This window comes from Dermacentor silvarum, chromosome 3 (assembly GCF_013339745.2).
Source record: "Dermacentor silvarum isolate Dsil-2018 chromosome 3, BIME_Dsil_1.4, whole genome shotgun sequence".
Lineage (NCBI taxonomy): Eukaryota > Metazoa > Arthropoda > Arachnida > Ixodida > Ixodidae > Dermacentor > Dermacentor silvarum.
The window spans coordinates 213,782,343-213,807,543 of NC_051156.1; the positions used below are offsets into that span (position 1 = coordinate 213,782,343).

The window sequence follows — 25,201 nt, forward strand, 5'->3', positions numbered from 1 at the left end:
CCATTCGGGAATCTTGACTTGATATCTGGGACGTTCTCGGGATGCCATTGATTATTTTAGGATGCCAGGTCCTACTCTTTTATGAATACCAGGAACTTTCGCTATGTCCGGGACTCTTTTACGATATCCAGGACTTTCGCTATTGGGAACTCTTTCACTGTGTTCAGGATTCTTTCACGATGTTGAGGACTTTATCTTGATGTCCGGGACTTCTTCCTTGATATCTTGACAGTATTTCACAGGATATATCACGGACTTCTTTCTTAAAATCCGCGAAGCGAATAAAGTCCTGGACATTTGTCAGAACTGTCCATGGCGTATCTACGTTATCCTTCCGTTCGCGCCATCCCGCGCCCCGGTCCACTGGCGCCCCTGAACTGTCGATTTCAAGTGGCGGCTAGTTTAATCTCGTTCTTTGCCATACGTTCTGGCGCGTGCTCGGGTCGGCGCGCGTCTCACTTCCGCGAGTCAAGAAGAGGTCGCTCGCTGTCGTTGCGTCACGCGGAGCCGGCATTCGATTCTCAGCCCCCCACTTCGTTCCCTCCGGAAACACAACCACGCACAAACCAACGCTAAGTGCGAGCTTGTTCGAGGACGCGGCGAGATGGTTCACGAGAAGGCTTAGATGAGAGATGTGTGAGGAGGTGACGGGATTGGGACGGGGGTGGGGAGGGTGGGTGCGTAAGCGTGTTTGTGCGCGAGCCTACCAGGGTAGATTGGGAGGACTCCTCGATACGCAAGTCCTCGCTAAACAAACGCAAAGTCGAGCGACGCCAGCGAGTCTGGAAGAGCCTTGCGTGCCGTCGTCACACACAGCCTTACTTTGAGCCGCCACTCTTAGTCAAGTGATGGCGCGAGGGTCTTGGCTCTCGATGGAAGAAGAAAGCGGAGTCGGGTTGACGCGACTTACGCGTCCACTCTTCTTCAAGGCACGCGCCGCGTGGCGGAAAGAAAACAACAAAAACGCTGCGTACCCGAAACGAGGCGCGACCACTTATCCGAGATTTTTTGGCACGCGCTTCCCTCTCTTCCCCCCCCCCCCCCCCCCCACACACACACACACACACACACGCGCGACGTGCGGTTCAGCCCATAAAGTGCCAGCGTCGTCGGCGAGGTCGTCGCGTGCTGCTTCTATCCGGCCTAGAGCGCGCGCTGTGTGCATCTCTCCGTATACACACCAGTCTCGTTTCCTGATCGGGCTCGCAGTTCTCGGATTGCCGTGGCGCATCGCGCGCGCGGCTGGCCTGTGGCGCCGGCACTTTGCTCTGCTTCGGATGCATCATGCATATTCTGTTTCATTTCGGTCTTGCATTACTTTTTTCGTTTACTTTTTGAACCAGCCTCTGCAGCTACTCTGCATCTCCGGTTGCCGCCGCTGTGGTGACTCGTCGGCGAGGCTGTCGACCTCGCTGAAACTCGGCCCTCGATCGTCCGTCGTCGTCTGTCTTTGGTTCTTTTTGTATTTTTCTTTCTTTTTTCGTTTTCTTCTCGTCCCAGAGTCGTCGTATTTTTTTTTTTTTCAGCCTGGCTCACTCGGCGCCTATTTTTCGGTCGCTCGCAACGCCATGCGAAGTCGCGGGTCGCTGACAGCGACGTTCCGAAAACGATCGAAGGCGGTGCTGTCTGGGGGGACGGTTTCGAAAGCAGAATGCGGATACCGTTTGCTCAGTGTTTGCCTCTTGGTAATGACACTTAAATGCAACGTAATTGTGTAGATTCGACTCGTATACCCTTCAGTGCTCACCTCAGTGTGGCAGTTAGGCGTCAGAGATAGCGCTCGCTGTGTGATCGCGCCATTCATATTTGTGTGTTCTTTCTTAAACGGTTTGATTGGCAGTTGTCCAAGCTAGATCCATGACAGCATTCGCTTGAACTGTAGTGGTACTGCAGGTTCGTAGCTGTAAGCGCAGTTTAACAATCACGCCCTGCATTGATTAATTGATTGATTTAGTGCTTGAAATCTAAATGCAAACACACGGGCTCTGCGAGATTCCATAGCGGCGAGCTCCTAATTTTGATATTCTTTAACATGCACCGGTATCGCCGGTACACGAGATTCCTTGCATTCCGTCCCAGCGAAATGCAGCAGGGGATCGAACCTACGACCTGGCGTTCAACGCCGTAGCCTCGGTGCGACCGCTTCGGAGCATTCGTCCTGCTTCGGTCATGTGGTGCCAGGTCAGGAATAGCAAGACAGGTGCATGCACGTGAACGCGCAGGTCATCCTCGTAACCGGCCGTCATGTGGACACTCGCTGATTGTGGACACTCGCTCGGACGCTTCGAGTTGCGGAAACTGCTCAACGCCGCGAGATTTTTACAGCGTGGCGATAACGCATGGCCCATATCTCCGTCGTCTTATCGGACGCCGGGAGCAGCTTTTTCCGGGGAGGGGACTGTTGGTCGGTGGTGCGTTCACACGCACAACGACCGCCGCCCCTCTAGTCTTCGACGCAGCTCTTTAAAAAAGAACGGCTGATAACTGACGCAACCGAAGCGGGTTTCACCTTTTCACCTAAACTGAGTGTACTTTTTTGAACCCCGCCGCGAAGACTCGCTGGGTATCCACAATAACAAAAAGCAAGTATAAAAAGAAAAAAATTATACATACGTGTTAGGGTCTGTGAAGAACACATACCTGATCACATCTGCACTCCAGCAACGGTTTTATTTATTTATTTATTTATTTATTTATTTATTTATTTATTTATTTATTTATTTATTACTGATATTGGAAATGTAACTTTTGTCGCCGGTTTTTCGACAGCATTTGATTGCCAAATTAATAGACCTGGCTACCCCGTTATTCAGCAAGCGCTATCCGAGGTATTAAAAACTATTTCCGTGGCGCTTTAATTACTTTTTATTTTCCACTGCTGACGGCCTCGTAAGCATGGAATGCAACCGATCAAACTTGTCTGCTGCCCTGTTGCTCTTTATAGCAGGTATACCGCGGGTGAATGACATGAGCGGGTTTCTATAGCTGCCAGCGTTGCGGAGTGAGAAAGTGCAGCGCCGGCATCTATTTCTCTATATCTGTTCCAAGCCCGCCTCGCCGGGCCCGGAAACAATGCAATCCGAAGCCTGGCGAAACGTAAAGGCTGTGCCGATCGCTTCCTGCATCATGCGGGATACGCTATACAATAACCTGCGGCTGCTAGCCGCGGTGGCCGCACGGTGCGGTCGTTCACCCCTATCGTTGTTTTTTTTTTTTTAACCTCTACGCGGGCAGGCATCAGGCGCGAGCAGTATGGTAGCCTGTGGACACGTAATGAGTGAGCGATGCGCCTGTTGGTGGGGGGGCTGAAGTGGATTGCGATCCAGTTTAGTTTTTGCCGCGTGATTATATAAATTCGTTGTCTGGCGCGTCGTCTGCAGCTGCAGGTTCGTGATTTTACTGTGAGGAGAGGACGACGACGCTTGCCTGCCACGTGACAACGTGGCTTTGAGCTAGCGTAGGCAAAAAGAATTTAGGGTTTCGTACAATCGGGGGACCACGGCTTCGTCAGTGTGTTCTCGAACGTAACTTTTTTTTTCTTGATCCCTTTCCATTTATTTCTTGATCCCGGCCCCAAAGTTATCTCGAACTTTCTGTCTTTGCAAACGGAAATATCGGAGGCGCAACCCTTTCTAACGCGTGCGCAAAATCTGTTTAGAAGCGGGCACGGCACCCGGAAATATTGGCATCAATGCGTCGAGCTCCTCTGACGTCATGAAGCGGCGCTCTCCTTTGACAGCTCGTACTTTTTCTTCATCGTCAAAAGTTGCGGCAATCGCTGAATAATTTAGCGCACGCGTCTTATCGGATGCAGAAAGCCGGAGAAATCGTGCTTAGCTTTCTTTCTTTTTTTTTTTCTCGTGACTCTTGCTTATCAAAGGGTTGTACTCAACCTGACTCCGCGCAGGCTTTGATCGCATTCAGTTGCGTGCACATAGCCGTCTCATTTCCGGCGACCGGTATACATATGATGTTCGGTATCGCGTGCTGGTCAGCCGTGCGCGGCGCGCAGGATGCGAGTAACGACGCTGGCGATGGACGGTTGCGTGCAGCACGCAACGGTTGCTAACCCGGAGAAACAACTACAAACAAACAGTATCTGAATCGGTATTGCCTTACCTTTCCTTGTGCTTCCCGACGCCTGCCTATATAGGGCTGTTTAGCCTGGCAAAGGAGTCGTTGTGAGGACCTAGGGAAAAAAATAAAGAGCCAGATACATCATTTCAGTCATTTTAACTCCCTCTGTCTGACGCGTACACCCGAAGAACAGAGCGAATGAAGTTGCATTGAATTAGCAGCAGAAATGAATTAGCAGTAAACAGCTGCTAGTGTTTTTCAAGAGTTGTGCTCCTCCACGGAGCAATGTTGGTTCTTATTGCGTACGGATGCAGAGATAACAAAGCTTATTTATTATTTTTAAATTATTTTCCTTTGTGGTAGTGACTGTATGCATCGTATTTATTTCGCTCCGCTTTCAAGAGTTGTTTATGCACCCAGAATAGAGACGACTATGCATTTTACTCTGATTGGGCGCAGCCGGTGTAAAACGCACTCCTTCGCGGAGCATGAAAAGTCAAAATATGCATTAACGTGAGAGTAAAATACGAGGCAAGCATTTGCTTCCGTGCCGACATCAAAGCATATCGGGAGAGACGCGAGATCTAGGAAAAAAAAATCAAAAAAATCTGCGAAGCCCGGCCACGTATTATGTGGCACACTGCACGATCACACTACGTGGATCCCGTGCCACGTAAACTTGTGACCGTCACAGTAAGTGCGGTTCACAGCTAAAGGCAACACACCAATGTGCTGCTTTTACTTTGCTGACGCTCCTGCAGCTTCAAGTGCCGTCGGAAGCTACGCAAATGAAGGCGTATATACACAAAGGTGCGAGCATCACCAACCACAAGATGGCTGAGGGCAAATACAGCAAAAGAAAAGAGAAATATTTGCAGGTGCTCTGCACTCGTGTGTTCCCGTTAACAGTGGACCACACGGTACATAATTTGTGACTTAGTCTTTGCTCCGGGCGTTCCGTTTCCCTCTGCTTCGGAGTCGCGTCCCGTGACATTTGCCTTTAAGACGTCACGCCTCTCCTTTAGACGTCCGAGTCCGAAGGTACACAAGATTAGCAGCGGTCGAGGCGGACACGTATGTCGTTCATTGACCCCTTGTGGCGCCCACGCGAGCTCCTCTGTGACACTGTGCGCGCACGGGATCGAACGCGCGCTCAGTCGAGTGCCGTTGCCACGATGGGGTTGACCGAGGAAGCTGTAACTGTTATCGCGAAGAGAAAGTTCCAGCAGCTGAGTCCTTTCTTCGCGCTTTCGTTGTTTGGTTTATCGCTTTTTTTTTTCAGTTTTTTTTTTCTCGCCGTAAGTAGGCTTTTGCAAAAGTGTTTAAATCGCAGCTTCGGGTATACACAGAACGTCATCGCTTGTCAAGCTGTATTTAGACTGGTTCTGTAGGACATGTATTTAAGGGAAAAAATGAGCTTGCAACACTTTTTAAATGTGATTACCATCTTGACTTATTATCAACTGCGGCGACTGGCAGCCGGGCATGTATTTACGCATGGAGAAGTCCTTTGTTGCTTAACTGCAGATGAGCGGGAAGGTAGGCTACATCAAAGCCGGCTATCCTAAGACTCCGTCAACAAATTAAGGCTATCCGTATTTCCCATAATATAACAGACATGCACGTACTGTGACCAAAAAAAAAAAACGCAGAAAAAGAATCGAAAAAAATATTAAGGCAAAAACTAAAGCGAACTAGAAGAAACGTCCCATATGCACCGGCGTTAATTAATCAATGTTGCCCACACTGTGCATTGAAAACACTATTACACGCACAAACACGACTGAGACGTCGTACTAGGCGCAACTGGCGTAACGCTGCGGCGAACGCGCCATCGATAGTGCGGTAACGTGGCTGTCGGCGTCAACCATCGTGCGGAGATTTGTCCCGTTTACTTCTCTAGCGATGCGCATGCTCTAAATATTAGCCACTGACAGCTTCTTCTGGAAGCCGAAGGGTTGTAAACTGAGCTTGGTGGTAGATATGTGTGAAACCATTGGGACAGCGCGAAAAATATACTGATAAGAATAAATACGAGCGCAGACGCCTTCTGCGCTCGCAACACGTGATCGGATTGTTCACGATGTCGAAATGCTTGAATGCCTCTCTTTCTCAAAAAAAAAAAAAAAAAAAAAAAGTTGACGTGGCCGACTGTCCTGTACTCTGGCCAAGAGTAGACGTTGTTTTCCCGCAATCTTTGTTTCTTGTTGTCAAAGTATCCACGTCCTTGGTCGGACCGCGTGCTTGCACAGGCACTTTCGCATGCTTACACAGGCACGCTGTAGGCCGCAACGATAAACTTCAGGTTCAGTTTAAGGTTTGAACAGTGGTGAAGCCTTATCGCGTTAATTATGTGCAGTACGCCCACTGCGGCTATAAATCAAACGCTGAACTGTTTCTTGCGCCTGCCATAGCATCATTGTTGGCCTTGGCGTAAAGAACTTTCTCATCAGACTTGCGTTGGCTCGCTAAAATATAGCCGAGCCTTCGTTGCATGGCTTAGATATTATTCACGATTACCGCAGCGAAAACGTAACGAAAAAAAAATGAATAAGTGAGAGAAACGATTTTCTCACCAGAAGCAACGCAGGTAAGTGTATCAGAACAACGCTCTGGTGCACGTCATAGCTATCCTGCTCTGTTCTTACCTGAAGTACAGTATCAGTTGCCAGACAGAGAGGTTCTAGGCCCAGGCCTCTGCCGGGGCCTGATCGGACTACCATTTTTCTCACGTTCCTGACTGCGCATTTTCAGCGTAAGGGGGCAAGACCTTTTCTTATCAATCTACTGCTGTCCAGATAACGACTCGCTTGAATATCGAGTGGCTGCAGTGGAGCCCTTGCAAATGGACGCCTAACTCTCAGTAGATGGTGTCAAGTTTTTGCGCTCACGGTTTGTATCTCGTCTTTCACCCAACGTCTTGCGTAGCCCTACTCACGCGAAGTCATCATCCAGGCTTAACTTCTCTCCGAGCTTCCCATTAAAACCTGGCTCCCGCAATCTAATTTGCTACTTTGTCTCGCGCATACAATTCCCCGGTTCGTATTGTGGTCACTCGAGGAATGACTCGGAAGTTTTGAGTTCTTGAATAACCAGAGACCGCGTAACCCTCGAGCAAGTTGCGTTCCCGCGCTGCGTACGGCTCCGTTGCAATGTATGTGCGCGCGCACGCGCACGGACCAGCTCGTACGTTTTTCCAGCCGCTAGCGTGTAAAGGAATTTCGGGGTGGGCAGGGTCGCGGTGCGTGTACCGCACAGGAACTGCCGCACGCCGCGTTTACGCAGCGGAATGAGGAGGAGGGCAGAGAGAGGAGGGACTATTTTGTGCGAGGAGGACGGAACAATCCCTCGGTAACTCTGCATCACCGAGGGGGGTGGAGGAGGGAAGGGGGGAGTTACGCACCTCTGGCCCGGACCAAGAAACGCAAGGTGGCGGCTGTACCGAACCTCGGGGAGGCGTTCTCTCCTCCTCGTCCGTCATCTCGGGTACGTGCGGGTGTGAGAGAGGAGGTTGAGCTCACGACGGCGCGTACGATGAGAGAGAGGAGGACAACTGGGTAAGAGGGAGAGGAGGAGCGAAAGAGCATGGCGGAGGAGAATGGCTGCCGGGCGCCACGGCGGAGATTGCTCGGTCATTGAGTCAGTAGTGCGCGCGCCGACGCGGATGCGAGCGGTGTTTGCTGGGAGCGGCGGCCAACGCCTCTTGGGGGAGCGCTGCTGCGTCGTCGACGAAGACGACGACCGACCGACCGAGTCACGCGCTTGTTGCGCCCTTGCTGCCCGGGTGCGCGCGCGTGTGTGAGCGCGTTTGCGCGCGCGCTCTCTCCGTTTTAGCGCCGCTAGTGTGAACGGTGGTGGTGGTGTTTTCTGAGGCGCGTTGACTTTGACGCGTGCGCCATGGGGCCCGCGTCGGCCGAGGCGACTTCGGTGCAAGTACCGGGATCTCCGCCGCGCGTGCTTCCCGGCTACGTGACTTTGCTGCTCGGCAAGGGAGACGTCTCGAGGCTGGACATTATGAGGCCTGGATGCGGGTCAGTTGCTCCTTCTTATGCTGCGGTTTCTTTTGCCAGTGGACGGTTGGTCTATCTTGCGTGGCATTCTTTTTTCGCTCTTGTGTTCTGCCTACGACGGTCATGTCTGCTGAGGGCAGTTCAAATGAGCGCTCGCAGAGATGTTTTTAAAAAAGCAGGCGCTGGGGCTCGTCATCGATAGTGTGATCGTTGACCTGGTCTCACATTGTGGGAATCGGCAGGAGCGGTGAAATACTTGTTTTAAAAGGCTCTAAGAGAGCGCGCCTCCCGCGATAGTTAAAGAGCCGACGTGCAATATTATGTGAAATGGAAGGAATTGAATTTGCGTTCTGGATATGCTGGCTTGCATCGTCAGTGTAGTTTGCTTTGCTGTAATTCGCTGGTGATTCGAGGGGCTCGCTTTGACGTGCTCAAGTTTATTTGTGCAAGTGGGAGGAACGTACTCTGTAGTGAGTTCGTTTCTATTGTATTGCCTAACTTCTGCGCATACTAAATGCTCTTGTGTTTGATATGTTCCCGTCGCAAGTGTTGGACAAGAGTACGCCGCTCCAACGTGACGCGCCGGGTTGCTAAGTTGTTGCTAATCTTTGTTGCTAACTGTTAGAAACGTGCCGACTAGGTACCCTGGTATTTCGATTTATTTTTCGAACTTGTGTTGATGGTAATTCGGACAAGGTTTTACCATAATCGACGTCGGTTTTGGTACCCCTGTGCACGTCAGTACATTGTCACTATTTTGCTGTACTCCGTGCCATTCAAACGCCATTGCACGAAAAAACCCGAATGTCGCGAATGCTCATATGCGATCGTAACTGCGCTGCATCTTGCGCGCGACCGCCAATGGAACTCCGTACGCGGTCCGTAACTTTGGCTTCTCTGTGAAGCTACCAAGCTGTGTGCTGAAGTGGCTTTATATTTCCGCAGGTGAAAATGCCTCGCATGACTTCTACAGAGTTGCGAAAACAATGCTTTGCTCATTGATTCCTCTACGCTGAAACATTCCATGTAGTCCGAAAAGGAAACGCAGCGTGTGGAAGCTTAAAAAAAGGTTATCTAAAAATTGACAGTGAATTTTCAAATGTCACGTGTTTCACAACGAGCCTTATATTGTATCGTAGCGCTACACCCTAAGAATGTCTTAACAGTCTGCAGATGACGATGTCAAAGGAGCTTTCAACGAGTAGCTCAACTTGTTCTGACGCAGATAAATTCGCATGACCAGTAGGTTGGTTGAACGGCTGTCGAGCGTTTTTCTTTCTTTCTTTTTTTCACACATTTGCGTGATATCTTGCACGTCGCTAACGTCCCATAAAAGCCTGCTCTTGTGCGTTTACTTTATTCACATTATCAACTTTTCTTACGTGGATTCAGATCAACTTAAATGTCTACGTTCGCCTTGCATTTGTTCCACTATGGAAAACGACGGTGTACTTGCATCGCATTGTTTATCATATAATCATGCCGAAGCTTTGCTGGCGTATAACTGCGAGGTGCTGCCGACTCGTTTCCTGAGATGTTTGTAACTCAGTTCTCCGAATTTCAATTGCTCCTCGCATGCAATGTGTAAAAAAAAAAAAAAGGGGGGGGGGGGCACAGATGTGTTCTTGCACAGGCTTCCTACATTTTCGTGACGTTTGCAGAACTTTAGCGATAGCAGTTATGTGACACCGTCAAGACATTTATGTTCGCCAGAGGAGACTTTGTGCTTTCACCGTATAGAAATGAGTTGTATCGAATGAATCTTTCTGATCGTTTTGCGTAACTTCTAACACTGGCAAGAAGCGTATATGTGATGAACGCTGTCTTCTATGTTTTTTTTTTTTCCTCGTGTGGGTCTAAAGTGTTTTGCTGTTACTGCGCCCGTTACCCTCTCCCGCTGTCCTAATACATATCTCTCGTGATGGCGTATCGGTAACAAGTGACGCTGCGTTGTTACATTTCAATCTTCGTGTTTATAGCTTGAGCGACACCCGACCTTTCGTGTTACCGGAATCGGGCGATGATGTGGAAAGTTGCGGGCACGAATCGATGTGTTTTCTTGCTAGTAGGTCTGAAACTGTGTGCCTTCGGCTTCTTCGTGTTCCGCGACCTGAAATACAGAGCCAGAGAGATAAAAACCCAGTGGGACGACTGCGACGTGTACCGCACCTAGGCATTAGTACGGTTCTGGTTAATTATAGTAGCGTCAGCGAAGAGTCGAAGTTACCCTGGCTTTATCACGTCCGACGGGTTATGGTGAATGGATTGTGAGGAAAGCCTCCAAGTTCTGGATTAATATTAAGCTCTTTTAACATTTAGCCAATTTCATTGAAAGTCCCATTGGAATATTGCCCGAAATCAAACCGACGACCTATGGTACAATTAAAACGACGATGGTACATACTGGAATTGGCCACAGAGGAAACCAAGCTTAAACAGCAAGGACAGTTAAAAAGCAGCTAAATTAAGCTCTAAAATTATCTGCACTGTTTTATTTTTAAAGGGACCACCTAATCTGTATTCAAACCAACATAACTTGAACGTATAAACCTTTATAGAAAAAGCGTGTGACGCGTTGTATGCGAGAAGGACAAGTATATTTCAAGTACGTTGGTGTTACGCTGTACTTACGCATATTCTGGACGTGGCCGGTGGCGAACGCGATCGAATGAGACACACAAAATGAGGGAGCCAGGAGGCTCCCTCTGTATTCTGCGATCTTTTCGAAGTACAATAAGCCCCCGTAACGCAATCATCGGGGCTGGAATTGCGGTTCTTTATAAGCAGGTATTTCGTTGGAAGCGATAGGTTCGAAATGCGCCATTAGTAACGCGGAAAGTGCGCTCCTGTAAAGTGTAGCACACTGAACCAAAGCCGTGATAACAGTGAAAATATGATTACGCCCTTCGGCAGCTACCTCGTCATTCGGTTATGATCTTGTGATGCAGCCACAGGTGGCGAGGACCTGCCGCCAGGTGGCGTAGTGGTATTCGCAGTGAATTTCTTTCTCTTAAGGATAAATATAATTAATACTGCTAGGGCGTAAGCCATACGTCCGCCCGCGCTACAAAGCGAAAAGCATCATGCCATCATCATGCCCTTTGTCTCTCCGGGCTGACGCAAAGAGAAGTGTTACTGTGTGCGCTACATTTAACTGTGTTGTGCGGATTTCCCGCTTTATAAGAAGCAGCGGAGCCTGGCACTATTCCACTTCGAATAACCATATGTTAAATGCATGGATATGTCGGGACCTGGTAGAACTTCGAGTAAACGATTTCTCTATAACGATGGTTTCCCGCACATCTCGTGCGAAACGATTTGGCTTCGTAGAACATCGCATCAAGCGATACTTCGAGTAAAGCGATTTAGTTAAAACGACGGTTCACTGATACATGTTGCACGAAACGATTAATCTCTTTCCCTCCTCATGGTGCAGGTTGGAGAGCTCTTCGAGCGGCGGCTGCCGACTGGCGCAGGGTCCTAGCAGCGGCGCGAGCTGCGGCGCCGGAGGCGGCCATGGGTCGTCCTCTGCCGCTGCGGCCGCGGCCGCAGCACGGCCCGTCGAGCTCGCCTTCCGGGGCCTGAGCGTGTCCTGCGGCAGCAAGGCCCTGCTGCAGGACGTCTCCGGCCTCGTGCGACCGGGAGAGATGCTCGCCGTCATGGGACCCTCCGGTAAGTGGACTTGCCGACGGTCTATACCCTGAATCGAGCTGCTGCTGCTACTGAGCTTGCCTTCATATTTTAGTAGGACAATCTTGCGGGCTAGTTGGTTGGCTAGCTAGCCGGCGTATTGCGTGTTCTTTCCGCCTGTCCGTTTCTTTCGCGAGCTTTTAACCTTCCTTGCCTATATAGTTGGTGCGCGACGAGAGTGACACGGCGATGTAGTCCTGCACCTTTCGGGACTCCCCGGATGGTCGAAATGAATCCGGAGCCGTCCAATACGCAGCGTCTCCCTTAGCTCAGTTGTTCACTTGGGAACCCAGTGTTCCTTTGGGACGATGGCACTATGCATTACAAAGATACTGTTTCCAAAGCTGAAGTAGCAACCGTCTGCGTGGGTTACGAGGACCCGGTCTGTTGAATGCCAGTCGTCTCGATGAAACAAGTCTGTGCTGTAAACACAGTGTCACGCTCAATAGTCGTTTATTATAGCCGCGGCAGTATGACAAATTTAACTACTGAAGAACCTATGTTCCTTATATACTGGATTTAAAAAGACGAAAGCTCCATAACACAAGAAAGTGAATGGACGGGGTGAAATTGTTTTCAACCGAGCAGTCTTGTTCCATTTCCTTTAGCGTTTCATATCATTGTCCTGTTGAAATTGCAGCTGTCATGACACTTTTCTCGTCACTTTAGCAAGCGTTCACTCCGAAGCAATCTTCTCGATGGCTAAGCCTTTAATTACAAAGCCGAACCCCTGACAAAATCTAAACTCGTTTAAGGTTAGGCAATCCTCTGTTTCCATTTGGACAGCGAAGCGCAGTGGCACATGTTTCCCGTCTCTTCTTCGAACTCGTCTCGGTTTGCGCCGTGGTGGAAGCAGATTGGAAATTCTCGTAATGGCCCAGCAGCAACAATATAATTTCCCCTTTTCTCTTCACATTAAGTTTTGCTATTGTCGACCTGGGACCCCCCCGTCAGTTCCCCCATCGTTTCGTAACAGAATCAATTCGAGAGAAAATTGGATTTGTAGCTTATCGGTGAAGGTTTGCCGGAGGTCTGTAAATGCGGAGGCTTCTCGGGACACCCGCGGTATGATTATTTAATCGATTCACGTCGGCTCCTACTGATCTTGCTAGTTATCAGCGTCTGCTGTCGTACATATGACGTAACTATGTTGTCGAATCATTCTCTCAATGTTCATCCTCCGCCCCGCCCATTTTTTCGGACCTCTTCACGGTCTCAAGATAAACGGAGACGTCAATAATAGAAAAAGCTAGTTAAATTACAACGCACCGAGCGCAAGTGGCAGGTCAGCAGCCTTTCTTTCTTTGTGCGGTGTAATTGTTCCCAGGTCCTAAAAAATAATGCCCAGCACGTAATTTGATATCGCTTATCAAGGGGAGCTCAAAACAATTATTTCTTCCTTTAGATCTCATTATTCGAACTCGAGTAACCTCGTTTTCTTTATTCTGAACGTTTTATCACCTTGCAACATGAACAGTGCAAGGACAACACGTTCACTATCAGATAGTGCAGATATTAGATTAGGCTGCAAAAAAAAAAAAAAAAAAAAAAAAAAAAACGGCCTGTAACGATTGCTGGACAAGACTCGTCAACCATACTCTATACATAGCTCCCATAACAGCATAGGAATGATAAACCTAATTCTAAAATTTATGTGCAATAAAAACACAATAAACGTCAGATTGCAAGCTTAACGTAGGGCATAATGACATGACGTAACTCGCGTACGCATATAAAACGGTGGAAACTTAACAGGCATAGCTAGTATTACTTTAACGAAGACTTGACACTCTCATCTCAACGCCCCTCTCAGACACTTCAGGGTTCAACCACAGCAGGAATTTTCGAGCTACTCACATACCCAAATACAAGAAGGCAAAACGCGCCGCACACGCGTACACACATACGCGCCTTACTCAAGCGATCGGTTTCTGAGGAAGCACGAAATCGCACGTAGCGGAAAGACCTCCACGAGCCGTTTTCCCCCCTTTCTTTTCACTGCGTCTCGCCGCCGATTTTACTACTACACTACTACTTCTACTACTACGAGGTCGGTGGGTCAGGAGGAGCCCTTTCCTTCCGAACAACACAAGGAGGAATCCGTGTCTCGCGGTCAGGCGAATTCGGCGAAGAAAGTGCAAGCCCGCCAGCGGCGTCTCGAAAAAGCGGGGGCGTTGAAGGTGGTGGGAGGGGGAATAGTGCTTCGTTTGCCGTCGCGTAGAAAGCGATCCGCGGGCAAAGAAAAGCGGCCAGCTCCCCGCTAGCAAGCGCTCATCTGTGTCCCCCGTGAGGGCAGTCTCATAATGCTTCCGCGCGCGGTCTTCTCCTCTCGACCGGTGACGGACCGCAGGTGCGCGCTCGCGCGCACAATCGCGTCTGCGTGCGCGCAATGGTTCTGCTTCTACCGTGCCGTCGACAGCTCCCTGGGTTGACGTGGTGCGTGCCCATACAGTCTTCCCTCTCTTGTAGTTTTCGCTGCACTCTCTTGCTTCGCCTGCCTGCTTGCCGGCGTGCGTGCTGGCGCCTGCGTACATAATGGCCGCCTCTCGGCGGCAGCGGTCGTGCGTGCTGTCCAGACAAGCCATTCTTCCAGGAGGGCGCGCGCGCCGCGGGAGGTGGCGACGGCGCTTCTCCTACGCGGCGCGTGTTGTGCGGGAAAGCCTTTCTTGCGCCGCGCGCCGACTTCCCGCCGTTAGGCCGAAGTTGGAGACGGACGGGCGGTGATTTAGGGTGTAGAGAAGCGGAAAGAAAGTGGGATAAAAGCTGGGGCTCTGTTGCGCCTCAATCTTCGTCTTGCAGTGGCAGGGTGAAATGCTGACCGCAAAAAATAAAGAAAAAGAAAAGGACGGTGACGAATCATTGGGACAACTATACGGCCCTCCATGACACACACACGTGCGCGCAGCCGCTCGTTGTGTATAGGGCCGGTGACGAAATGCCAGAAGACCGTCGTACAAGTCCTGGGCCAGCGAAGCGTTTCTGTAAGCGCCGGTTAGACGGATGAGGCCGCGTTCTGCAAGGTAAAAGTGGTGTAAACCACGGTCTTTCCCCTTTTTCGAGAACTCTTTCGAGGAAAAAGGCCCGCTAGGTTGCGCCGAAGGAAACCGGGACTCCGTTGTGTCAGTAAGAGCCCTATTGTGGCAGGGAAGCCACGCAACCTTTGACCTTGCTCGCAGCTGTGTTGTGAACTTGGAAAGAACGAAAACGCCGTTGAAAGCTCTCGTCGCAGCGTAGCTACATGCCTTGAACAGCGTGCCTTGTAACTTGTGGTTACTTCGATCGTTTCCCGCTCGGGAAAGGTTTGGTTGCATTTATTCACTAGCAGGCAACGGCCGAGGTTGCCAACAGCACGTTTGGGGGCATAGTTGTTTACTGCCTTTGTCATTGTTTCTTGGGGTGCATACAACACAGAAACGAGGCGCACAAAAGCGGGAAAGCGGAGTGCAGAATAACTACCGGTTTATTTCGGACTCGACACGTTCATAAGTAGGTGGTGAGATGAGGCAACAAAGTGTTCTGGAAATGAATTTTAACAATCTCGTTTAATTTTCTCTTTAATTTTACTCTTCGCAAAGTATCGAGACATAGCATTTTCCGTAGGCTCCGGGACAATCTTATACACATATATGATACCGAAATAATTTCAATAGAATAGTGTCCCTTTCAAGATCGAAAGGTTGCAACAGGGATCAAACGCGCGAGTAGATGATATCTTGGTTGAAACTCAAAGAAATTTAATCTGGCGGGTCATGTGACGCAACCGATCACCGGTGCGCCGTTCGAACAAAATTGGTGCCAAGTAATGAGGTTATCACATTCGCAGACAGACGATTCGGCTCACGCTGGACATTACAATCGGGAACCTCCGGGAAAGGCCTTTCTCATGCACTCAACTTAAATAAGCTGACGACGACATTCTATCGCGTGGTTGCCGTTTAACGAGCGACTAATACTATAAAGTGAACAGGCCGTTTTGTCTAGATAAAGGCAGACACGTACGTTTAACACGGGAGCTTCGTAAAACTGTTGTCAAACGTCGGACGTCACGTGGCCGATTTGCCCCGAGTTGGCCGCCTTTTCTCACTATCTCAGACGCGCACGAAAGAGAGAATTACGCCCGTACGTTGCCTTCCGAGTTAATGAATGGACGAGTGAGGTCATCGTAAGAGAGATGGGGCGGTTGTAAATGGCGACAGGGTGAAACGTAACCGCGCCAACGGAAAGGCGGTTACGAAAGCGGTACGAGATGAAGCTGACTGAGGCATGCAGGCAAGTTGTGGTCCTTTTTCGTTTTGTTTGTTCTTTACGCTCTCTTGAATTCTCGGCGCTCTGGGTGGCCGACTCTTGTTGGAGCATCGGCAAACCCCCTCTGTACGCTCTGTCGCCGCCTCAGAGACGTTGATCTCAGGAAGCGTTTTCGAGATAAGTATTCCACGGACGGCGCCTGTTATTCCCTCCTAACCCTTCTTTTCTTTGTTTTTGTTTTCTTGATGCACGGCAGATGTTCGCGCAAGCTTTACGCGAAAAAGAAAAAAAAGAAATGAGGGGGTGGGGGAGGGGAATGCAAGTTTCGGTCGAAAGGGAGAAAAAAATGGCGGCAAGCGCCATCGGTCGAGTGTTTTCTCCGGCTGTTCCGCGATGATGACGTCAGCGCGTCGCAGCCGGATGAGCTCGTCGGGCGGTGACGTCAGCATCCGGTTTACTACGTGACTTGCGTGGGCTCTCACGTTACCACTCGGCAAACCCCCACGAGCGGATTAGAGATGCCCGTGTTTTCTAAATATAGCGATCACGCGACATTTTGAACGACAGAGAGAAATAGTCCGGCTTGAAAAAGAGCCGTTGAAGAACTAGGCGAGAATCCGTTGTCAGCCACACACACAAAAATAGAAATAAAATAAAGCAGGCTTTGTCGCAAGGATGTAGAGCGAACACGTTGTCTTCGGCCCTCGCTTTTGACGCCCACACTATTACGGGTAGCCCACAACGCTTAGGAACTTCAGGCTACATTCTTGACAATGAATGGTCGCGCGTTGAGTTGAGTTTCGGCCGTGGCTGGTATGCCTCAAACGTTTGGGGGCGAACATCCCCCGATTTCAAAGCGGACTTGCGGTCTCCGGAATACGCCACGCGCTAAGCTGCCCTCGAAGCGGAAGCATGGGAAAACGCACCAAATCTGCCGCCGATGTCTGCCTCAAAAAAAGAAGGGCTCTTTCATAATTTCAGCGTCTCGGCGGTCGTTAAACATAGACCCGTCATTCTGCGGGAGTGTAGAACGTGCTCCAGGCAGTCCCCGCTTCCGTACCGTTAACAGCAGCTTGCCCAACGGCGGTTGTTGCGAACGACAAGCAAAATAAGCTCGCGTCTGGCGAGGGAGGGGGGGGGGCTTCGGGCGTTGGGTATGGGGATAGCAGCCAAATTTGAAAACGGGAAAAAAAAAACTGAAAAGAAATAAACGCCTCGCAACTGCCATCGTAATAACGGAAACTGTGTCGTCGTTGAAGAAAATAATGCATATGGCATCGCAGCTAACAGAAGGCCGCACTGAGAGGTTCGGGAGGCGAGCGCCAACATTTTGGAGGAGGGAGGACGAGAGTGGCGTTGTGGGTTCGAATCCGCAGCAAGCCGGCGGGAAAAGAAAATTTAAATAAAGTTAGAAAGAGCAATGAGGAGGGAAATCTAGGTCAGCGGTTCCCCCGCCACCCCATGCGCGCAACGAAGAGGCAGCGAAAGTCAGCTGCGTCATCGCAGTTCTGTCGGCCCCTCTTGTGCAGACAGCGTGTCTGAGGGGGGGAAGAATGCATAAAAAAATCAGATGCCTATTTCTTTCCGTTTTATATTAGTTCTTTTGTGAACCTGGGCAAAAGCAAAGAAAACGTGGTCTCGATGTTGATACGCGCTCGCACAAGCGACGTTCCTGTATAGACACAGCAGCCAACACACATACACGCAAGCAAGCAGACGAACCCCACTGGATCAGCAGCAGACGAGAATTCGGCGCGCACACACACACACACCCCAGGCGTCGTCTGCTAGCCTCCGCCGTCGGCGCCGTTTTCTTTATCTGAACGGCCCTTATCCGTCACGGGCTCCTTCCTGTAAACCCTGCGCGTGCAAGCTCGCGCGCGCGCGCGCCTATATTACCGTTGTTTGGCGGAAACAGGAGGATAGTGGGAGCCCAGGGCAGATTGCGATGGGAGGCGCGCACAGACTGCAGGCGGGCCAGGCAGGCGGGCACGGTGGTCGTCGCTGCGTAGTCGCGCGTTATTTTTGTTTTCCTGTTTGTCGATTCGGTGTTCGATAGCGGGGAGCGGCGTGCCGGCACTTTCGCCTTCGAAAAAAAAAAAAAAAAAAAAAAAGCGGCGGCGCCCGCGCGCTCTTCGCAGCCGCCGGTCGACCTGATTCTCAAACCGTGGGGCAGCCCCCCTGCAATAGCCCCCTCCCGTTCCTTCTGCTCGTAGCAGACGAACCGCTCCTCTGTGTCGTCTGCTTCCCGCACCTCACGAGCACGCGCGCCGAAAGTGAACGGAATCTTTTCTTCTTTCTGGCGCTTCATGCCCCCTTCTAACGTTCTTCACCGCCATTTTGTTTGTTTGCTGTCTTTTAGACGTCGGAGAACCAAAATAGGCGATAGCGGCTGAAGGGGGAGGTAAAGTGATGAGGGGGATAGTGTTGAGAAGAGTCGGGAGGGGAGGGGGGGGGGGGGGGCATGGCGCGTGCTACGAAGCCCGAGAATCCCGCACCCAGCACAGCAGCGGTCCCGACAAGCGAAGCGAGCCTCCTTCGAGACCGAATGGCGCCCGACAAGAAGCAACAAAAGGCGCCTTCGCTTTCCTCTTTTCTCCTTCGCATTCCATCGCGGTAAGTGCAGGGAAATGGGGACACCCACCACCGAAGGACGACTTCGCGATGGAACCTGAGCGCACGCGAGACGGACTTCTCGAGGCGCGCGGACGCATCGAAAGTTGAAGGTGTCACCCAATGAAGGGCGCAACTACGTTCCGCATGCGTTTACGCTTTATATTATACTGCGGGCCTTTCGATGAAAACGTGAGCGACGCGGTAGCTAAAGAAAACAGGTAAAAAGAGAACGCTTGAAGGGGAAGCCTTCACCCGTCGCAACTCCTCCGTCGGCAGCCCTGTCCCGTCAGGCCAGACAGATGGCTGGCGACAGGGTAGACGGAAGAGAACGCTCGAGATTGAATAAACACTGAGTGTAAGAACGCGATGTTACGACGGCGTCTGGAAAGAGAGGAGTGGGACGCGAGCGGCTTTCGCATGGGTCCCGAGTACTACTGCTACGCCTTACCTATACCTTCCGGGGGCCCGTCGACCCGACGGGGCTTTTGTTGTGCAGATGCCACGCCCTAATCAAAAGGTGCCGCCGGGTCGGAAGAGAGGAGCCGTACGATGGGGAGGCTGGGAGGGGAAGGAATCGACAGCAGCCCGTATACGTGTAAACTAAACGTACCGCGCTCCGAGCGTTGAGCCCAAAGTTTTTTCCGACACACTTTCAACCGGGGTCCCTCGCGAGCAGCTACTTCCGCGTTTCATCCGAGCCTTCAATGACCCCCAGTCTCCTTTCCTGGCATCGACCTCTGGCTTTTTATTTTATCTTTTTTTTTTTGCCCCCCTTAACTTTGCTTTCACTTTATTCGGTTTTGTTCTTGGGGATATCCGGCCCTCGAGGCTCTCCTGCGCGCTCTAATAAATTTGCATACTTAATTTAGTGCTTCTCGCTCCCTCCCTCTTCCTCCAGGAAAAAAAAATTTAAAAAAATGGGGCTGACAATGTACTACTAAAGTAGGCTAACTGTTCACTTAAGCGCTTTCGCACGAGACAGACTGGGGGACACATATGCTTTGCTGCTGCTTCGCTTCTTTCAATAAAGTAAGAAATAAAGACGAAACGGGTCACTCATCCCCATGTACTTGTGCGGGGAACAGTGGGGGAAGCCAGGTCACTTTCCCTTTCATGTATAGCTCACTTTCCCCTCCTGTAGCGCGCGCTCTTTCTCTGACGTACGCCTAGCACCGTCGGTACGTTCTCCATGCATAGCAGCATATGGTCTTCCGCGTGCTTTGGAACCGAAGAAAAGACGCCTTCTCCTATCTACATTTTCTTTCTCTTTTTCATTTGTTAGTTACTTTCGCAGTCCCGGCTGGCTGATCGAGTGCGTTCCTTTTTCTCCATCTTCGACCTGATTCTCATGGACGCGGCGGTACGCTTACTGGCTTACACAAACGAACAGTACACAGCTCCTCCCCCTCAGCCCAATTCCACCTAGGAATATATAGAGGGGGCAAGAGGGGTCGCGCATCCTCTAAGGCCCTCCCTGGACTCCTTCTGTCGGCATCACGCCCAAGACTACTTCCTTCTGCCGTTCATTCCGCTAATCTCCCTCCTTGTTCGCTTCTCAATCAGCCGAAGCCCTCCCTACTTGGGACCCCGCCCCGGTGAAGCGCGCGTGCCCTCTCCAAATTTATTTTTTAGTAAACGAGCGCCCCCACACACTCTGAGCGTCGTTCGTTTCTTGATGTGGGTGCGCTCACGCTACGGACGAGCGAGCGATGCGCGCCGGCGGGCTGGGACGTTGCGGGGAGAAAGGCGGTCGCGCATATATCTCTCTCGGGCGCGCGTCTTCGCAGTGTGCGTTTCATGAGATAAATGCGGTAGTCGCTGCCCCGTTCTAATTTCTCCTCCTCCTCTCCCCCCCCCCCCCCCCCGGTCGTGGCTGACAGTGAAAGTTTAAAGAGCAGTGGGAGAGCACTGCGCCCTGTAGTACATTGCTTCGAGAAAGTATAGGATGGGAGCGCGCCTGGGATAGAACGAAGCCCGCCGAAGGACGGCAGCGAAGAATAAAGGAAACCAATTAGCTAACCGAGAGAAAATAATTTGACGCGGCGCGTTCCACCGCCGACCATTGCTCAGAAGGGCGTCGTTCGCGCTACGGCAGTTGGTTTCGCCGCGGTTGCCCCAGTTTCCAAGCTGCCCTGCTCCTTATTGAATTACTGCGCGCGCTGGGTACCCCTGCAGGCCGTGGCCCAGTCTGGTGGCAGTTTGTTGTGGCCTTAGGAGGTCAAGCGTCTCAAGCTCGCTTATTATAAACTATACTAGCGAGGGCGAGCGAACATCACGTGCCATAGCCGCTGGAGTGTCCAAATAAACGTGTGACCGACATGCGCGTCGAGAACTTGTTCGTCACATACCATCGCATCTGCATAATCATTGCCCCCTCGTGTTGCTTGCGGTGGCATGTCCGGATGATACGTGAGCTACTGGGTTCTGACGCAAAAGTTCAACGTGGAAAATGAACCAAAGCACAGTCAGCAATCTGTTGCGTTTCCCGCCAAAGTGGTGACGCGAGATAGGGAGAACGTACGTGGATGTCGGCCAAAGGCCTATTCGAAGAAATGGTGAAAATTTCCTTAATAGCGAAAGAAAAACAATGACCTTTACGTAATTACCGGCAGTATACATCGATTCTTGTGGTTGTCATTGTCTATATATGCTTCGCTAGCGGTTTGAGAGAACAAGATATCCGAAGGCAACAAAGCCTGAAACGACTCCTTTTAAGCCTCTTACTTTCTGTCAGATTCTGTAGCTTTTGTACAGTTTACGCTTAGCTCGCGCTCTGATATCTCATTAAGTCATTAAGGACTTCATTGTGGATTACCAGCATGGCTGAAAGCTGCGTCCGTTAGTCACGCCTCCTTGCGTATATTTTTGTCAATATCGAGTTTTGTTCGGCGCAATCGATGACGATGTTATAAGGGGAAGCCTGCTCTCTAAACCGCTGCGCAGCGTTACCGCTTTTCCCCGCAATTGTGTCAAAATGGAAACTCCTTCTATTCTTACGTGTGAGTGAACCGCGCATCAGTTGACCTTGCTGCAACATCCCGTGAACGGATGTTAAGCGCAGATCGCGAGTCCCTTTACGGTACTTGAAACGCCGGGCAAATACGGCTCCACGTTTCAGGTTTCCCTACACACTCTCTCACGCGGAGCGGCGTGTCGCTCGGGTTACGTGCGAAGCGTTTGCATGCTGTATACAGCATCTTTCCTCTGACAGGAGCGGAGCCTATTTTTTTTTCCCGCTTTTTCACCCTTTATACTATATCTCACACGCAACTTTTCGTTCATAGTCCCTCAATTTTCCCTTCTATTTCGTCCCCTTTAGAAGTTTTTCTTTACCCCGACCCGTCACGGTCCTACCCCCTTTCCGAATCGAGTGTGACCTTGTCCCATTTCTCTTTTTTTCCCCGAGATGTGCGTGAATCGGTTGCACGCCTCGTTCAATTCTCGTTTGCCTCGTGGTTATTATTATTTGGCCCTGCTTTCCGGCTAGGCAAAATCGGGACTGGCTTCAGCCGGAATCCAAGGTTATACACTCGCTGGAAAACCGTTCTCTCTCTCGGTCGTACAACTAATCTCTGCGTCTGTTGCGACCTCGGTGTTCAAGGTTTTTTTTTTTCCTGAAAAATGGGATCCCACCGACCGGACGTTTTCGGTTTTTTTGTTCATCTGAAAGAAGGGTCGAACATAGAGAAAGGTCGAACGGGGTGCGTTTTGTGGAAAAAGTTGGGAAGAAAAGGGGAAACTGGAAGCGGTTGTGGTGCATCAAGGTCGGCGGCGTAGCGGGGAGAGGAAAAAAAGACTGTCTAGTGGGAACTTCGGAAAATAAAATGTAAAAATTAAAAACATCCTTTTTTGAACACGTGTCTCTCCTTGGTGCTGCTTTGGAGTAAATACCTCAAAAACGAGTCGCAGCTGTTTCAGGCCGGCCCAGTGTGTATAGCAGGGTTCGGAACAACCGACGCCTTTTTCAATGTAATATTTTTCGTGGAACACGTGTTTTAAGCAAGCACGACCCTTTTAATGTAGGTCGCAGAAACTACTGCAGAATAAAACTTTCAGGATTATGAGAGGCTTCGCGCGAATTCAGCTATCTTTTTTGCGAACCGATGTTCCGTACACTGCTGTGGACGACTTGTGCAGACGCTGAGCGCCAGCCCACTTCTTCTTCTCCCTCCTTCCCCGTTTCTTGTTTCGTTTTCAAACAACGACCGCACTCTTGCCCATAAATACCGTTTAAGTACTTCCCTCCCATCGGCGAGTTCGGCTCGCCATCCTACGCGTACAGTACACGCGAATGGAGAAAGCCATTCATCTCTGCACGGCTTGTTGTTCCAGGGCGCCATCAATCAGTCCCGAGGCGTGCTATAAAACAAGCCGTGCAGCGCCCTGGCTAGCACGGTAGCTCCGCTTATCAACAGCAGTGTACGCCTGGCTGCGTTGTTGAACAGCTGGTTCACTCGAGCCGAACAATCCTTCGCCCTTGGCATCGTGCAGGGCCTACGCTTGCAAGTACACGGCCCAAGCATGCTGCTCTCCCCTGCGCATGCGCGCATGCAGTGCACTGGGTTGTGACTCGACCCCTCTCGGCCCATTGTGCTTTATATTTCATGATGTACGCGACTGCTTGCTTCGTTGCTGTTCTTTTCTTTTCTTATTTTTCTTCATTAGTGGCTGCGCAGTCTGTACGCTCGCTTCGCGCGGCCGTTGACGGCAAATGAGTCTCGAAAAGCCCCGTTTACGCACGTTCTCGTTGTTAGCCCGCGGTGCAAATAAACGTCGGATATGGCTGACAGAGTCAAGATGGCTTGGTTTCTCTTTCCTAGCTATTCTCTTCCTTCTCCTCCGTCGTTGATCCTTTCCTTTTTCTCGAGACTGGTGCAGTGTGCTGGGATTGGAATTTGCCTTGGGATGCGTCGTTCTCCCTCGCGATTTAACGCGATGAGCTCGCTTCTGAGTGAGCTCGCGCGGGCATTGTCGCAGATAGCCTGTAGCGAGTAAGCTTTGCCCTATTCTTTTTGTAAATCTAGGGTTCCCTTCTTCGGTACCTCTCACAGGCTTTCGTACGTAAAGTTTCGTAAGATGTTGCTGCTTACGCTGTTTTCTTTATTTTTAAGACGATCACGCTCTCTTGAACCTCGCCCGCAATCTCATTGCGGACGTGCTCGCTGAAGAGCCGATTGGTCATCATCGTGGTCGTTATGTCCACTGCAGGCGGAAGGACCTCTCTCGGCGATCTTCAATTACCCATGTCTGACAATTCCCACAATCTGGTGGTATGAATTTCCCCACTTCATCACACCACTTAGTGTTCTGCCATCCTCGACTGTGCGTCCATTCTCTCGGCACCCATTCAATAACTCTAATAGACCACCGGTTATCCGCCCTTCGCATTACATGGCCTGTTTAACTCCATTTATTACTCTTAATCGCAACTAGAATAGTGACTCCGTTTGCTCTTCAATCTACATCGTTGTTTCCCTGTGGGCCAAAGTTTGGTGGGGACCGTCCGCTCCACACCAAACTTTTCCGCTGTAGTACAGTTCCGCAGTGCAGTCTCAACTTTTGATGACTTCCTCACTTTTCAACCAACGGCCACAAAGGTTTACTTTTTCTCTATTGGGTGGGGGGAAGCAGTTTTGTATGGCGAGTTTTTACTCCCCCTTGCGCAACGGGGGATGCCGGTGGCAGGCCGGCTCGACAGCGTGGCACGTCGGTCGACGTCGCCAGGAAAGGCCGGGGCGTGCTTCTTCTTGGGCGCCGCCGCGCAAGCAGCAGCAGCAGCCGCCGCGGGGCGATAAGTCGAGAAGCGGGTCAAGGACGGTGCCGCTAGCGCCTCCCCCTTTTTTTCATCTCCCCACTTCCCCCCATATGCGGGGGATGAAAGAGCAGCAGCCACCCAAAAGACAAAAGCGCGAAGCCAGCGCGCCGCTTAGGACGGGTCCTCTACTACGGCCACCCGGCCAAAACAGCCAAAACATGCCGCCTCGCGCGATCTCTCTCGCCCCTTCGTCCTGCAAGGAAAGAGCCTCTTCACGGACTACCATACGTGTGTGCGTTGCGCGCGCTGCTTCGTTTTGTGGCGTCGGCCGCATCTGCGGTTTGCCGACCTCGTTTCCCTCTGTTGATCGTACCGCCGCCTCCCGGTCTGGTGCTCACCCCTCATCTTCCGCTGTGTCGCATCCGTCCCTTCTCGCGCGCTGAAGACGGCGGAGGGAGAGCATGCGCCGGCCCTGCCACTCTGCCGTTCAGCGCAGGCACTCGGCAGTTCTACTGACCCAGACACGGAGTGGCACTTTATCAACTACAGAGCACCAAACGAGACAGAATCGCACAGAAATATGGAGGCATGGAAGTGGTCAAACAAGAGGTATCTCAGAGACAACGTTTCCACTGGGAAACTGGTGTTCGTCTCATCTGATTTGACTGAATTATTTATTATGGATTTGCAATGTTGGCTGTAAGCACGATACGTTGCCAGCTTGAGTGAACGATGATGGGGGGGGGGGGGGTGAACAGAAAAAAATTCGGCTATTTAGAGCAGGTCGCAATGAAACACGGGGGCGCTC

At 50.9% G+C, this 25,201-nt stretch overlaps 1 protein-coding gene across 3 annotated transcripts in view; it reads left to right on the forward strand.

Annotated features, from left to right (window-relative positions):
* The window catches only part of LOC119446630 (uncharacterized), a 181,217-nt gene that overhangs the window by 121,157 nt on the left and 34,859 nt on the right, over positions 1-25,201 (forward strand). For 2 of the 3 annotated variants that reach the window (XM_037711114.2, XM_037711115.2), the window contains exon 2: positions 11,524-11,759. In XM_037711114.2, the coding sequence (XP_037567042.1) occupies positions 11,524-11,759 (236 nt within the window). Of the gene's footprint in view, positions 1-7,585; positions 8,109-11,523; positions 11,760-25,201 lie in introns of those variants that run through there. The other variant, XM_049664300.1, reaches the window with a different exon arrangement.